The 16,063-nt window shown below is 38.5% G+C and overlaps 1 protein-coding gene across 5 annotated transcripts in view; it reads left to right on the forward strand.

Annotated features, from left to right (window-relative positions):
• The window catches only part of synrg (synergin, gamma), a 117,159-nt gene that overhangs the window by 70,191 nt on the left and 30,905 nt on the right, over positions 1–16,063 (forward strand). For all 5 annotated transcript variants that reach the window (XM_041198452.1, XM_041198451.1, XM_041198453.1 and 2 more), the window contains 4 exons: positions 5,566–6,189; positions 7,722–7,882; positions 8,610–8,663; positions 12,575–12,671. In XM_041198452.1, coding sequence (XP_041054386.1) covers positions 5,566–6,189; positions 7,722–7,882; positions 8,610–8,663; positions 12,575–12,671 — 936 coding nt within the window. The remainder of the gene's footprint in view (positions 1–5,565; positions 6,190–7,721; positions 7,883–8,609; positions 8,664–12,574; positions 12,672–16,063) is intronic.

Raw genomic sequence — 16,063 nt, forward strand, 5'->3', positions numbered from 1 at the left:
TAAATAATGTAACTTCTCACAAAGCTCTCGTGTACCAGCTACACCTTTGTCACAAGGAAGTCTCCTGAGCTGAAATCTATACCCCACAAATGGTGTTTTTTTTTTCTGTAGCTGTTACCTTATGGTCAGTTCCATGGTGATAATCATACTTTGTTATCTTCATTTCTTTTGCATTAAACTTGTTGATCTCCCATGATGATGGGTGAATTGTTACAGGGGCAGATGGTGGTGTAGTGGTAATGTCACTAGACTAGTGATCTAGCAGCCCAGGTTCAAATCCAACCACGGTAGCTGATGGAATTTAAATTCACTTAACAAATCTGGAATGTAAAGCGAGCCTCAGTAATGGTGACCATGAAGCTATAATCGATTGTCATAAAACCCAGCTGGTCTTTATCTGACCTGGCCTACATGTGATTCCAGACTTTTAACTGCCTAGCAACCCATTCGGTTCAAAGGCAATTAGGGATGGACAGCAAAACGCCTGCATGCCTAATAAAGAAAAAAAAATGATGCTCGCTGACAAATCCTAAGAAAAATTCTCCCTCCGACCCTGAATTTGTGATCCATTTTCTACTGCTTTTTCTTTATGCCTGACTCTTCATTATTCTCTCTCTTCCTCTTCTCTCAGTTTTGCTTTGGTTTCCATCAACTTTGTCATTGTCATCTTCCTTCCTCTAGTTGCCTGAATTCCTTTTGTTCCTATTCCTGTCTCCCTCCATGAAAGAGTCCCCTCCCCTCTGTTTACAGATATCTCAAATGCTGCATGCCTCTTAACATGTTTTATTGATTAACACAATTTATATTTGAATTATTTTGAATACCCTCTTTTCCATTCTAGTTGCCTCTTCAAAATCTACATTATTGATTATTTATCTCCTAATTATTCTGCAACATCTTATGCATTTGTGTCCTCCGATGTGATGCACCAGGGCCATTCAAAGTTTTGTTGTAAAGGCAAGAGCGTTCAGCAAGATGGTTCTAGCACTTTGGAGGTGGTATTAGGTACATGTGGAGAGAAGCAAGGTATTAAAACCATCCTGGGAACTGCTTATTGCATAAGTGAGAGAGAACATGTGGCTTGGGTTGGAAGTAAAGGAATAGGGAGGGAACATGGACCCGGGACTGGGAGAGAGGAGAGCATTCTGGAAACTATGACTATCAATCATCATAAAGCCTTTCTGTTGTTGCATTGGTTCAGGAGCCATAGCCGTGGCCAGTGCCAAAACATGGGGCTGCTGCAGTGTGGGAGGGGCTAAAGGGCTAGCACAAATGCTCTGTTGAATAAGTGTATGAAGTTCTATTTTGGAAGGACTTGAGGTGTTTGTCGTAAGGTTGGAAATGGAAGGGAGGGCAGACAGTAGCCAGACATATGGTAGTACAAAGCTGAGGACTACAGCTGTGGGGTGGGCTGTCGACCCAGAGAATGACAGGATTTGGGCACTGACCGAGGCAGAGTAATGAGAGTAGAGTCTGCAATGGAGAATTGAGAGAGTAACAAGAGTAGGCTATGGAGCTGGAAAACACATGGAGTGTGGATCCCTTGCAGGGCTGTAAACCCATATAACTACTGCAGTGGAGGCAGCAGGACTGAAGCACTTAAGGTGGGGCACAGTAGAAGGGAGCAGAGATAGAACTTAGAGCCATAAGAGTTTGCCTAAAAGGGAACACGGCATAAACAGTATGTAAAATGTCTGAAGTTGAAGGGTGAATGGGAACACTCAGAACATACAAAAAACAACTGAAAATATATTTCCAGTGATCTGGTTGCCCATGGTACCACATGGTTGGCATAGATGTAATAACTTCTCAAGGGCAATTGGGGGTAGACAACAAATGCCAGTGATGCCCACATCCTTTGAAAGAATTTTTAAAAAGCTCACCACAACATTGCAATCAAACAGTATGACCGGAAAACATATTGATCAAATGTTTCTTGTTGACAGATCTCCTATGGCAATGCTTACAGTGATTTAGAAGTATCCTTTGTTATAACACTAATGTTGCCAACAAAATATGAGGGAAAGTGTTACAGGAATATCTGTGACACAAGAAAGTTGTATTATATGCAAGACATTTCAATAATATATTAATACGCCCAATTAAAAATTAATTGGTTAAAAATTGCATCTAGAGACTCTATGCTAGTTAGATGCTTGTATGACCTGATTTCGAATGATAATGCTTTCAACATTTTCATAAACAAGTTTTCATGGCAGAAGATATAAGTTAGATATTATTTACTTTTGCAGCCTGGTAGCTATAATATTGAAGCCAAACACTCTTCACTACAAACACTGACAATATTTTGTATTACCATTGTTAAGTACACTCTTTGTTTTTTGGATTATAATTTAATTTCTAAAGTTTTAAGATTTTCCTGTAACCTTCCAATTGCCTCAGTTTGGCAAAATTGAATGCAGCTGTCTATAATTTTTTTTTTTAATTAAGTTATGTAAAGACATCTTTGACATGTTAAGATATTCTCAGCAGCCTTCCTTAGTTAATGCATTCTTCAAAGATGACCCGCTACCTTCCACTGCCATTGATGGCTTGATCTCAGCACTATATTTGAAAGGAGGTGCTGCCAAGAGTCACCTATTCGCAGAAAAGGGGAGAATCTGAGAGAGAGCTGTTGTTGTCACTTTGGGCATGTTGTAACATCCACTTCAGTGCAGTAGTGCTAAAGCCATAAGACCAGATCATCTTCCTTATTCTAATAATAAGTACTTGGTCCAGGAGAGAATGAGTAGAATATTCCCTTATTTAAAAAAAAATTAAAGAAAAATAGTTCTTGAAAGTGCTTCTGGTTATTGGTCCTTGTTTCTCCTTTCATTACCTGGCTTGCCTTTTTTGTGCTTAACTGTAAGAAGGAAAAAATAGCTTTTGTCATACCATGTCATGCTAAAAAGACCTCTAACCTTTTTGATTGGATTACCATGCTGGATGAATTGCAGTTAAATTTGCTACAAAGGAATTCCATCTGCCTGGCTGTAAACTAATCTCCCTGTTTCTAAATTGGAGGTGTGACTGGCTTGTGAAGGTGACTTTCACAACATTGCAGGACATGCTAAATTACTAGCAAAGACTTTGGGATCATGTTACGAGTATCCTTGACAATTAGCAGCTGCACACAAACCTGACCATGAAGGTCTATTTTGTGCCTTCTCTTGCCACCTTTTTAGGTGATCCTTATTTCCATTAGATATTGCAATTTCTTCTTCACCCTGAAGGCTAAGTTTAGGGAGGGAGAAAACGGAGGTTAATTCTGGCCATCATTCATGGTATTGCATTGAGATCTATTTGGAACTGTTCCTGTGGAGGACTAACTACCCCATTAATATTTCTCTCTCCCTGTCCCCTTGCCCCATCCCCATACTTAATTCCTTATTAAATATTTTACTGCTCTGAAATGATCAATATGGTTCTCAATTGAGCATTGTCAAATCCAAGCCAATAAGGAAAACCTGACTTTGAATATCATAAGTGTGTTATAATTTCACCTTCTGGGACTACTGATCGGGTGTCCAGTGGTCTTTGTGTGTGCACTGGGGCTGTATCAGATCCAGGTTATCTATCTTTATAATCCAGAAATCCTAAATTACTAGTATTTCACATCAAAACAATGCACCAATTATATTCAGTGCATTCAATCTTGAAATAATGTGCATTGTTTGTAGCTGATACCCAAAGGTTGGTAATAAGTCAGCTATTGCATCAAGATTTGATCTTCCATGTAGAAGTGCACCTATTTTAACATCTGAAGCAAGCTACATTTTTGATGGAACAGTTTATTCTAAAGCACACCCAGCCATTTAGTTATGATTACTTGGAACATTTGTCCAGACAGAAACAAATTAAAATTCATTTTTCACTGATAAACTTGATGAAGTTAAGACACGATAAAGATTATTCTGATCCAAGAACAGATTCACACTAGTGAACATTGGTCATATCTGGATCCAGCCTATGTTTATCTTTGAAGTACTTTATTACAGCCTGTTGGTACTTGAATTATTTGTTCCTAATGACAAGTGAAACTGTGATAATAACTAATGTTTCTTAAAATGAGCTTTTGTTCCCAAAGTTGACAGTGGTGTTTGTTCTACAGTTGCAATTAAAAAGTGTAATCAACTGTGGTTACAGTATTCAAAACATTGTAATTTTAATCTTGCCAACAATAATAATCTGTTTACCCACAGAGTGGTAGTTTTGATTTCAGTGCAGCTGTTAGTAATTTATTTTGACCATCACTGTTGGCAATCCTCTGCATTTGCTGTAGATTTCAGTTCAGATCTCCTCAGGCTGCTCTTTGAAGGCATGTTGTGATTATTTTCAGGCTAATCCTAGTACCATCAAAGACGACATAAAGCTATATCCGGCAATGTATGGAATTAAATATTAGTCATCTTTTAAAAAAAAAACAGATTTTCAATGATTCCTTTGATATGTGAGTCAGCGTATCATATTGAAGATTACAGAAGCAAGATTGACAAATTTCTATAATTTCTTGAATTCTTAAAAATATTTTTTTAGTGTTTCCGTTCACTGGAAAAATATTTCCGTTATGTGAAATTTGTCAAAGGACCTGCTCACTGACCTGTCTTATTGGCCCCCTAACTGACTGCTTAGAGGTGGAAAGGCCCAAGATGGACTGTTCCTTCCTTTATCCCCAGCCTGGTCAAGATCAGGAATTAGTTGTGTGGGATATCGTGGATGCTTGTCACTCTCTAGTACAGAATTCAAGAGCTTCGTCATTCAATCACATCCAGCTAATTATGCTCTTTTAACAATTCTGACTGTGTACGTTTTTTGCTGGCTGACTACATGCAGCTCAACCAGCCTAAAGTTGTCAGAAATTTAATCATTTAGAATGCTAAAATCCTTCTCAACTTGACAAAGTTGAATGTGTCCTCATACCTATACTACAGGGTTTTCTGTTATTACACTGTCATGTTCTAAAGCTTGTGCAGAACACCTAAAAGCTAACAGGTCATGCTTGTCTTGTAATGAGAGCAACAGTTGAGGAAGTAAAGGCAACACATGCTTGCTATGACCAGCAGTATTCTTCACCTTTACAGAACTGAAACTGACAGCCAGATCTGCTTTAATGTCAGGTTGGAGCACCACTATCTTTAACGTAAGTTACTCCAGGCCTACGCTGCAAGCTGAAAAGAAAATGGTAATTGTCAGGATAAGACGTATCAGTCTAATGCTAAAAGATTTTCCTGCCAGATTAGCTGGAAAATAAATTTTGAAATGTGCCTCAGCAATAACAAAAATCCTAATCGGTTTTGAGATATTATTTTAATTTCTTGGTGCAGATATCAACTGCGCTTCTGAAAACCTTAGAAGACCCTGCCAGTGGCCCTGAGTGCTGTCTCAAATGAATTAATCTGCTGAAATGCAAATAGTCAATAAGATTGCGCCGCCACTGATCAGTTTTAATCTTTGTAGTTTTTTTCTTATACACTTAAGTACTCTAAAAATGTCATTCTTAAATTAGAACCTTACTTTTAAATTCAAGGTTCAAAGTCAATGATCAGAATTCATTATTTCTTTCAGATCTGGATGACTTTAAATTTGACCCTTTTGGTAACTTCAGTAATGGTTCTGCAGTGAGTAGTTTAACCAGTTACGATTGGTCCGAGAAAGAAGACTCTGGCACCCAGATTAAGAAGCAGCCACCATTCTTCCTCAGCTTGGAAGGCAGATCCTTGTCCTCTACCTCAGTGCTTCAGAAGAAAGAAACCTCTTTTGGCAGCTCCGAGAACATCACTATGACGACTGTCTCCACGGTAACAACATTCTCAGCCGAGGATACAAGTTCACAGCACAACTTTGATGCTTTTGGAGACCTCAAAGAAACTGCAGAACAGACCAAAGAGAAAAAAGAAGCTTGTGGTGATTTGGGAGACTTTGCAATTACTTCACCTAGGGAAGGGCAGACAGCTAAGCCTGATGAGTCAAACCTGGGTGATGCAGAGCAAAGGACTGCAGCCTCTGTCACAAATGGGGTTTCTTCTGAGGGGACAAAAACTGAAGCCTTTGATGAATTTGGAGAATTCCAAAGTGAAAAGCCCAAAATTAGTAAATTTGATTTTCTTGTGGCTAGTTCCCAGGGCAAGGTGAAGTCCAGTGAGGAGATGATCAAGAGTGAGATGGAAACTTTTGATCTTTCGGTGCAAGGTATGTATGAACAGTCTGTATCCTCTATGAAATTGATTGTAATATTACTGCTCCTGGTTGCTTAATCTCAAAATTGACTATTGCAACAAGCTGTTGTTGCAGAAAACAAAATTTAGATCTTGAGTTCCAGAGAAAGTGGTTGTGCATTCATAATCCAAAGCAAATTTAGAAGCAACAGTTAGTAATTCTGTTTAGTTTGGATTTACAAAGAACAAAGCTATTGATTGCATTTGTGCCTGATTAACCAATTTTAGTGTGTGGTTGAAGGCTTCCTTCTTTGAGTTTCATCCTTAACCACAGCAAAAATAGCTACTTTCAATTGTGTCTTTAATGTAGGAAATGTCCCAAAGTGCTTCATGAAGGCATAAGTGGAGGTCAGCCTGAAGTAGGAGGTATCAGGAGCGGTGGTCGTAAACTTGTTCAAAAAGATGAGTGTTAAGGAGGGTCCTGAAGCGGAGTAGGAGTTTAGGAAGAGATTTCAGATTGTGAGTCCCAGGCAGCGGAAGACATGGTGGGGATGGACATGAGGCCAGAGTCAGAGGAGTTTGGGGGTGGAGGTATTGTTTAGAGAGATGGGGAGGGGTTAGGCCATGGACGGATTCGAACATAAGGATAAGTATTTTACACCTGAGGCAGAAAGAGATTAGAAACAAACGTAGGTCGGAGAGGGCATGAGTGACGAACCAGCAATACTTGGTATGTGATCCAAAATGAGAAGCAGAGTTTTTGGTGAGCTGAAGTTTACAGAGGACAGATGATGGCTTGTTAATGGGCGATGTTATTGAGTTGGAAATAGGTGGTTTTTGTGATGAAAGGGATGTGGGATTGAAAGCTTCTTTTGGGAATTGATTAGGACACTGAAATTGCAAGTTTTATGGTTCATCCAAAGATAAGGGAGGGGGATGGAATCTTCCAAACAAACTGCCCTGTTCAGTTAAACTTTTCCCCCTTGTATTGGAGCCACCCCATTCCCCCAAAACCTCACCCACCTGTTGAAATGCAACACTTTTAAAAATATTGCCAGTGACAATTATTACATTTTTAGTAAAAAGCCATTCCTTAGATAACGTGTTTCTGTCTTCTAAAGCTCTTCCAAGGGGGAATAAAGTGCTGCTTCTCTGACTTGACATAGCTGAGTGCAAGGATCAAACAATGCAAAATATTGACACTTTAGAAAAGGAAAAATAGTCTAACATTGACTGAGATCTCAGTAAAGAAAATTCTTGATCTACAGCATGATCCAGTAGTTTGTATTGTAATGCTCAGAGAATCAAATTAACTGGTATGTTTTTTAATTCAGTTTTACTTAATTGTGGTAATATGGAACCTTTATTAAAATACCACAGAATCTTGAATCTTCTCTCCTGAGTTGGGTTTGCTAATAAATTATTGATTGAAGCTTCTGTTGTGAGAACTGGTCCTTTCCATGGTTACAGTTTTGTGGTATTTTGGCCAGACATAATTTATGTTGATGTGACTTTCTATGAAATGGAGTAACTTGTTTAACACAAGATTTCAACCCACTCCTATAGGATCTCATAAAAGGAGCCTGAGCCTTGGGGATAAAGAAGTAACCCATACTCCACCTGCTTCAGAGCAGCCTTTCAGGGACAGATCAAATACCCTAAATGAGAAACCCGCACCACTGCCTGTCATCAGGGACAAGTATAAGGACCTAACTGGAGAAGTGGAGGTATTGGCTGTGTATTCTGAAAACAATTCCTGGTTAAGCACAGAGCTGGTAGATGTTTGGGATTTCCCACTCGATGCTGTGGAAGAAAATTATAATTGTTCTCAGTTTCTGTGCGCCCGTTTCCAGGTTTTGTTCTGTAGGAAAAGTTACACATAGTAAAAGAACTGGAGCAACATAATGGCACCAGGGGTGTTCTGAGACAGGCCAAGAAAGGAATGGGCTTATGAAATTAATTTACATGCAAATTAAGAGTGTAAATGTCACTAGTTTACTAGCAAACAGTATTTGTGTTTCAAAATAAAGATGCACTTTGTTGGCTGTACAACACTTTATATAGCAGTTTCACAGCTGGTTTACAGGGACCTGATCCTGCCTGGAACACACGGCAAGAAGATAAAGTGACATTCACAACCTGTGGAAAAAGTGTTACAAGCTAGATTTCTGTAGAGTTTAGCAACAAATTACCCCCTTGATAGGAATGTTCTTGATAACTGGTGAGATTTAAATATCTGGATTGTTTGTTCGAAAGCAACTTGATGGGTTTTTTAAGGCCTAAAGTTTGAAGTAGGTATGTGTCGTGCTGTTGTGATATTACAGATTTATAAGGTGCTGGCGCTGATGATTATATAAGCTTGACTGCCTTGTGGTGACATTTTAGTACAATGCATATGGAAGTTGGATTAGTTTCAGATTATGGTTGGTGAATTGCTTTTATTGTCTGTTTCAGGAGAATGAACGCTACGCTTATGAATGGCAAAGATGTTTAGAAAGTGCATTACAGGTGAAGCCTTCAACATTTTATTTAGCGTTGTATTGCAATGGTATGCCACAGCAGAATCGTAAGTCATTTTCAGAAATATATGGGCTTGGTTTACCTGTACCTGAGTCTGAACTTGTTGCTAATTGACTAGGGATGCGGTTGCATATTCACTTTTTAGATCAGTTTACAACAATGTAAAAGTGACTTTATAACTCTGAATTAAGTCTATAAGCTGTCTTTAAGACAATATAGTATAAGATCCCTGCAGGGAGAACCTCCCATTCCATTTGCACACAGGGAGTTTAATGCCACTGGGGCATTGAGCTAGTATAAAATGTAAATTGATTCTCTGCTGGTCTTTCAGCATGATTTGCAAACATAAGCAGAGTTCAAAAAGAACTGCATGTTCTGAGTGTGTGGCTGGGGACTGGAGTTCGAATAATGCATGGAGCTGTTTCTAAGGGAACGCAATTTACAGCCACATATAATGAGGGTTTTAGTGACTGTGAACTGCTCGTTACACCTAGCAATCTCAAATCAGCAGTTCAGTCTAACGACAGCTCGGGTCACCTTAGTCCCCATCAATGTTCCTTAGTTCCTTCACTGTCACTGGGCCAAAATCCAGGAACACCCTCCCTAACAGCACTGTGAGTGTGCCTACACCACATGGGCTGCAACAGGTCAAGAGGGCAGCTCACCAGCACCTTCTCAAGAGCAACCAGGGATGGGCACTAAAGTGAAATCCCACATCCTGTGAATGAATTTTTAAAAATTCAGATTAGGATTTATTTCAGATTAAGAACTGTGATTGAAACTGGATGTGACATTTAATTTCCCAATTTAAGCTGGCAACTGCAGTGATTATGTTGGTTTTACATATTCTGAAATGTTTAGCAAGCATCTGTTATGTGACTGCAGCTTGTTTTAGTTGTGACAAAGGTGTAATGCTGGACAATTCTTAAATTGCTATTAAAATTGTCTATTGGAATGCTGCCAGTCAGAATATTATTCTTAACATTTCGAGTCCAACATGACTCTTCGGTTCCAATGAAGAGCTATATTGGACTTGAAACGTTAACTCTTTTTCTCTCTCCACAGATACTGCCAGACCTGCTGAGTTTTTTGAGCACTTTTCAGATCTCAGCATCTGTGGTATTTTGCTGTTAGAGTATTATTCTTGTCCCTTGTTCTGTGTCCACAAGAGATGCTAAGCAAACGTATCTGATATTGGTTTGCTTCCACAGTTGAGTCTTGATCACGATGAACAAAAATAAACATGTAACAGTGGTATCGTTTAGTGTTTTGCCTTTTTAACCTCTCTTTGGTTTTGAGGTGGCTCCAAGATAACATGACTGCTAAGGAATCAGAACCAAATCAAGCCTCTGTTAGCAAGCTTGGTAATTTGAGACCCAGTAAGGCAGGTCTGCAATACTCCAGGGCTGTTAGTCCACCTAGAATAGCATGTGGAGGAATAGCATGCTGGGATTATTCCCACTCTGCTCCAGATAAGCCTGTAAGTTAATGCTGTAGGTAGTACGCCCTAATGGAACAAGAAACAAGAAGATTACCAGTGCTCATGAGGTTACTTAGTTTTAGCTGGATGAACACCAGCAGTATCAGGTGCACACTAACAGTATAAATCTTTGTTGCAATAAACACCTAAGCTCTCTGAACCAAGATGTTTTCTTTTAGGGAAAGGGATGTTTTCTTTTAGAGAAAGAGGGTACTGCATGTCAGACAAACAGAAATCTGATATGAAAACAGAAAATACTAAATACTTAGTAGATCAGAAAGCATCTGCTGAGAGTTCTGATGAAAGGCGATCAACCTGAAACATTAACTCTTGTTTCTCTCTGCACAAATGCTGCCTGTCATGCTGAGCATTTGCAGCATTTTCTGTTTCCATTTCAGATTTCCAGCATCTGCAGTATTCTACTTTTGTAAGCGGCAATTCAAACTGTTTTGATTTTCTAGATGGTTTGGTTTGGAGACTCTTGAGCATTATGCTGCGTTTCTGAAGATGTCAGACACTCTGGCGACTAAAACAATTTCTTTAATTCAAAATTTAGACTTTTAGCTTTGGATTAACATGTACCTTTTCGTGATTTTAATGTAAAATAGATTTTTTATTTTTCTACTGAAAAAAAGCCTTACATTTATATAGTGTCTTCCACATCCTCATGACAACCTAAAATGCTTCACGACCAATGTATTACTTTGAAATGTTGTCTCGTAAGCAAAGGCAGCAGACAATTTGCACACAATAAAGTCTCAGTAAGTTAAGATTGTATGCGCTCTAAAAATGTTACTCAATCATTGGAAAATCAAAATAATCAAGCAGACTGAGTTAACTCAATTGTAACAGTTTTGAATCATTTCCCTTTTTCTCAGAAGTTGAATAAAGTCTGCACCTGTATTCCCATTAAGCATTATTATTTATTTAGATCTAATCCACTTTAATTTTTAAAAGTCAGAAGGATGGATCAGTTATAATGCTTTGTAGTTTCAAATCTTAAGCTTCACACCCATCAATTACACAGAAAGAATTCCCAGGGGATGAGAAAATGTAAAGGTTGCTGATTGATTGATTTTGAGTGAACGAGACATGTAAATCAATCAAAATCCACTTTCTGTTAAAAGTTCTGAGTGGCTGTTAATGCAAAGGGAAGCCATGTATATCTCTAGAATTAGAATAAGGGCATATAGTAAAAATAAGTCAGATTGACTAACACATCATGTTAATGTCAAATCATACTTAAAAATATTTCACCAGAGAACAGGGATAGGTATTGAGCTCAGCTTAAAGCAATGAAAGATACTACCAGAACAGCTAACATGTCACTAGAGAAGGGAGTAATGATAACTGGTAGCAATAGAAAAATCTTTTTTCGCTGTGTTTGAAGTCATAGGGGTATTAAGGACAACATAGAGAATGAAACTTTTGTCTTTAGCTCTCCACCACAAGCTCCGCTACCTAGCCACCGATTCCAACTTCCTCTCTGATCACTGTCTCAGGTTGTATCAGACTGGTCACAAACTTGACATCTTATTTGAGCTCGAGCTTCAGACTCTATAGTCCTTCCATTAAAAAGACCACCTACTTCCACCTTCCTAACTTGTCTCCACCATCCCTCAGCCCACCTGAGGCTGAAATCCCTATCCTTGCTTTAGTTCCCATCAGACTTGGCTATTGCAATACTTATGTGCCTGCCTCCTATTCTCCATAAATTTGACCTCACCCAAAACTCTGATGCCTATATCCTAGCTCTCACCAGGTCCCATTCACACATCATCCAATGTGCTTGTGACTAACGTTGGCTCTTGGTCCAATTTTAAGGCTCTCATCCTTGTGCTTAAAATCCCTGCATGACCTTACCTCTCCCTCTTGGGGGCCACCTCTACCCTTCAACCTTCCAAATACTCTGCATTCCTCCAACTTTTGCCACTTGTGCATTTCCTACCCCCTGCCCCCTTCCATTGACAGCCATGCCTTCAGCTGTCTTAGCTGTAAGTTCGGGAATTCCTTCCCCTAAATCACTGTGTCCTGCTACTCCTCTAACCTCTTTTAAGCTGCTCCTTAAAATCAAATTCGCAAGCTTTTAGTCACCCATCCTAACATCTATTCACTGGGTCGGTGTCAATTTTTGTCTGATTGTGCTCCTGTGAAGCCCTTGGGATGTTTTCCTACATTAAAGGTGCTATATAAATGCAAATTCTTGTTGAAAGATTCATCAGGGTAGTAAACTCTCAATCTGGCAGAAGTTTTAAATACATCATGCACATTGCTACAATTTGTGATTTAGGCATTTGATATAAGCACCCAGTTTATTTGTCCATCAACGGTATACCAGTTTGTTAATACTTTGTTTAATTCTTCTAGTATTTATATTTTCATAAATATCTTATAGGGCACTACAAACATTATTTTCTAGGTAATCCAGAAGGCCAGTGATACCTTGAATGGAATCAGCAGTTCAACTGTGTGTAGTGAAGTCATCCAGTCAACACAAGGCATGGAATACCTCTTGGGTATGGAATAAATGGCAACAATTGTTAATTGAAATTATTTTGTTAGAGCCGGGGGGGTGGTTCTCTTTATGTGGTGATGCACTTACAAGATCCCGGAACATTTTTGTCCTCCAGGAAAGATGATGTCAGTAATATTTCTCTATCAAAACAAAACGTTACTTTCTTGAAAACTTCACATCCTACTTTTTATTTCTTTCTCTGGTCTCCACATGTACACTTTTGAAATCATGCTCAATAGTTCATGGTCGAGAGTGAGCAGATGACAGGCCCCTCAGGCTTTTATGGGTATTACTGTTAAACCATCAGTTCAGTAAATTTGACTATTCTCTCCTACTTTCCCTACCCCCGATTAGGAAGAACCCAACTTCTCTTCAAGCTTCTGTTGCTGCTTGTGATCTGGACCCTGCGACATGTCAAATTTCAGGCAGGATCCAATAATTTGAATTTCATCAAATATTAAATGTTTTTTCATGATGCATATTCTGAATTCTGCTTTTGACATGCTTCATTAGAGTTTGCAAAAAATGTTTTTTGCAGGTGTTATGTGAAGGGAAGCTACTTGTGTATTTTGAAAATCACAAGGGCCTTCATACAATTTAGCAAATGCTACGAGTATTTTTAATGTAAAAAATTTTAACAAAGTAGTATTCATATAAAGTTAACGGGCAACACTTCTCAATCCAAATTCAGCATCTTGTAGTGCGTTATCTAAATAATTAATTCATATCATCAGTACTACTTCCCCCAGTTACCTTCCCCTTTCCCCATTCCACTGAATGTTAGTGGGAAATTGTTCCATAGCCACTGGAAGCCTTTCATTATCTTGTTCAATTTCTTTACGCACAAGTCTACCAGAAGGATATTTGTGTGCATGGGACATCACAGCCATGCATAATCCTCTCTCCACCCATCACCTGTCCATATGCATTTTTCACTGAGTGAAAGTGACGAGCAGAAGCATCGGCTAGTATTTCCCCTCCTAAGTCCAGGCAGGCTATGACCCAATTACTTGCAGTGGGCCAATTGCTATACCAGTTAATTTCTGGGAACTCAAGTCAGACTGACACTCAAACCTGAGACCCTGTGCTCTGTATGGCTTAGTATATGTAGTTAGCTTATTTAGATAAAGTATTCATCCCTGTAAATGTTGAGTCATAAGTTTTCTTATTTGTAGAGTCGCAGGAAATAGTAAATTAAGTTGTAAATGCTTCCACTTAGTACATTTGCAGACAATGCTACTGTAATATGAATGTTGGTTATATAGATGTCACAGTATTTAACATAATAACCGTAGAGTCTTTTTTTAAGCTACCATGATTACAAACCTTAGTCAAAATGACATGTTTATACTATGTGTCGAAACAAAATCATCCTAGGGCATTCTCAGATAGCTGAGAATATGCCAATCGGGCTGTGCTATAAACACTGATTAATTAGGAAAATATTATTTTGTAACTATTTAGCTCACCTTCAAATAATCTATTCATGATAACTAATGGAGCATTGTTTGCCAGCCATTTAAAATGGGGTGGATCTACCCTGCAGTTTGTGTTTACATTTTTACTTTGTTGAATAGATTCACAGCATTTTACACATCTAATTTGAGGATACCTGTTGGCAAATAATTTAATGGATCTCGAGGTTCTATCTCTGTGAAGATGCTGATGATGGAACAGAGCAATTCATGATAAATGCATTGGTGCACTTGTCATAACAGTAAAACACAATCTTATACATAAATGTGGAATTAGAAATGGACCCATTAAATATTTTCCTTCCAACAGACCATGTACAGTTTGGATCATCCACTTTACTTAACCCATGAGGGAGGTGAAAAAACTGCACTTGACATTTCCTATAGATAATGGACTGCAAAATTTCTCATTGATCCTTTAAGGCAGGGCTTACCCACCCTCCCCCAAATCCTCAGCCCCACTGCAATCTGGCCTTGGAAACCCAGACAGCTTAGTCCTGTTTACACTTTTTTTATTCATTGTTTTTTGATGCTTACTTTTCATTGGTAGGTGAATTGCAAATCAGAAAATCAAGTTACGTTAATATTTGCAACCTGAGGAATATGCAAATTACTGAGAACATAATGTTAAACTTTATATTTGGCGCTCTGAGGCTCCGTGTTACACTTTTATTCAGCCGCTAAGATATACGTTTGGATACCGCTTCTCTAAGGTTAACCAACGGTGACTTAAGGATGTTAGTCTAACCTAAAATATTGATTGTTGCTGACATTGCTGAGTATCAGTAATATCAAGTTCTGTACTATCAAATGACTATCTAAAATATTGATCTGGCATTGGCAGATGCGTTTCATTGGTGTCAATTCTTTGGTTTCACCCGGTTTCTGTCCATTTCATAAAAAACCCATTTTATTTCATATAATATATAATGTTGCAACCACAGCCGATGTTATTCTCTGAGCAAGCCAGATCCCAGATGCAACTTGTCTTACTGATCATAACTTTTTTTCACATTTTGAAAACGAGGGGAAAGCTACTATTCCCAGAAGCACAGAATCTCAGTAACAATTTTAGGATTTTTAAATTAAAAGATTTACTAACGATAAGGAAAAAATTTAAAACACACAAGATTAAAATTGTACAGTTAAAACAGACTTACAAAACATTCCCCAAAAAAGCCCACTTGGTCAGAATACACAAATAAGCTACTTGGCAACAGCTTCCTTTATAGATTTTTAACCATAAAAATCCAATAATGTTACCCAAGGCAAAACTGCTATCACTTCAGCAAAGATATACCACACGACTTCTCTCTTCCACTCTGCTGTGGAAATTCAAAAGAAAAGGAACAGACTGCTTTCTGATACAAAGACTTTTATGGCTTGAAACTGGATGGCTACTTCAAATTCACAACTTTTCTCAGCTCAGAGTTAGCCTCAGGACATCTCCCCTACACAGCTAATACAACTCAACTAAACATCTTTCCTTAAATATCCTTTACCCCTTTGATCTTAGACTCCATTGTTCTAAGCACCTCTTTGAACTCGATTTTTCCAAAATATAAAAACCTTTCATGTCTTTCTATTGCCTCCACTTTCAGATAAAATAAAATTGAATAACTTTCCCTTGTTTACTTATGAAACCTTTGTAAGTTGTGAAAGTCCCTTGTCACTGCTAAATTCCCTTTGAAATTTAACAGCTAAAAAGTCAAGTCCTTACCTATCATCTAATGTGAATTTTAAAACCTAACGTATTTACTTGGACATTCAACTTCACTTGAGCTTCTTGTTGCAAATGCATGCAACTGGCACCTTTACCTTTCATTTCTCTGCCCCCACAGACAAATTGTCCTCACTAATCTCCCCCCAGTTTAATTAAACACACACACGGTCTCTCTCTCACACACCCTTCTTTGCA

The sequence above is a fragment of the Carcharodon carcharias genome, chromosome 10 (assembly GCF_017639515.1).
Source record: "Carcharodon carcharias isolate sCarCar2 chromosome 10, sCarCar2.pri, whole genome shotgun sequence".
NCBI lineage: Eukaryota > Metazoa > Chordata > Chondrichthyes > Lamniformes > Lamnidae > Carcharodon > Carcharodon carcharias.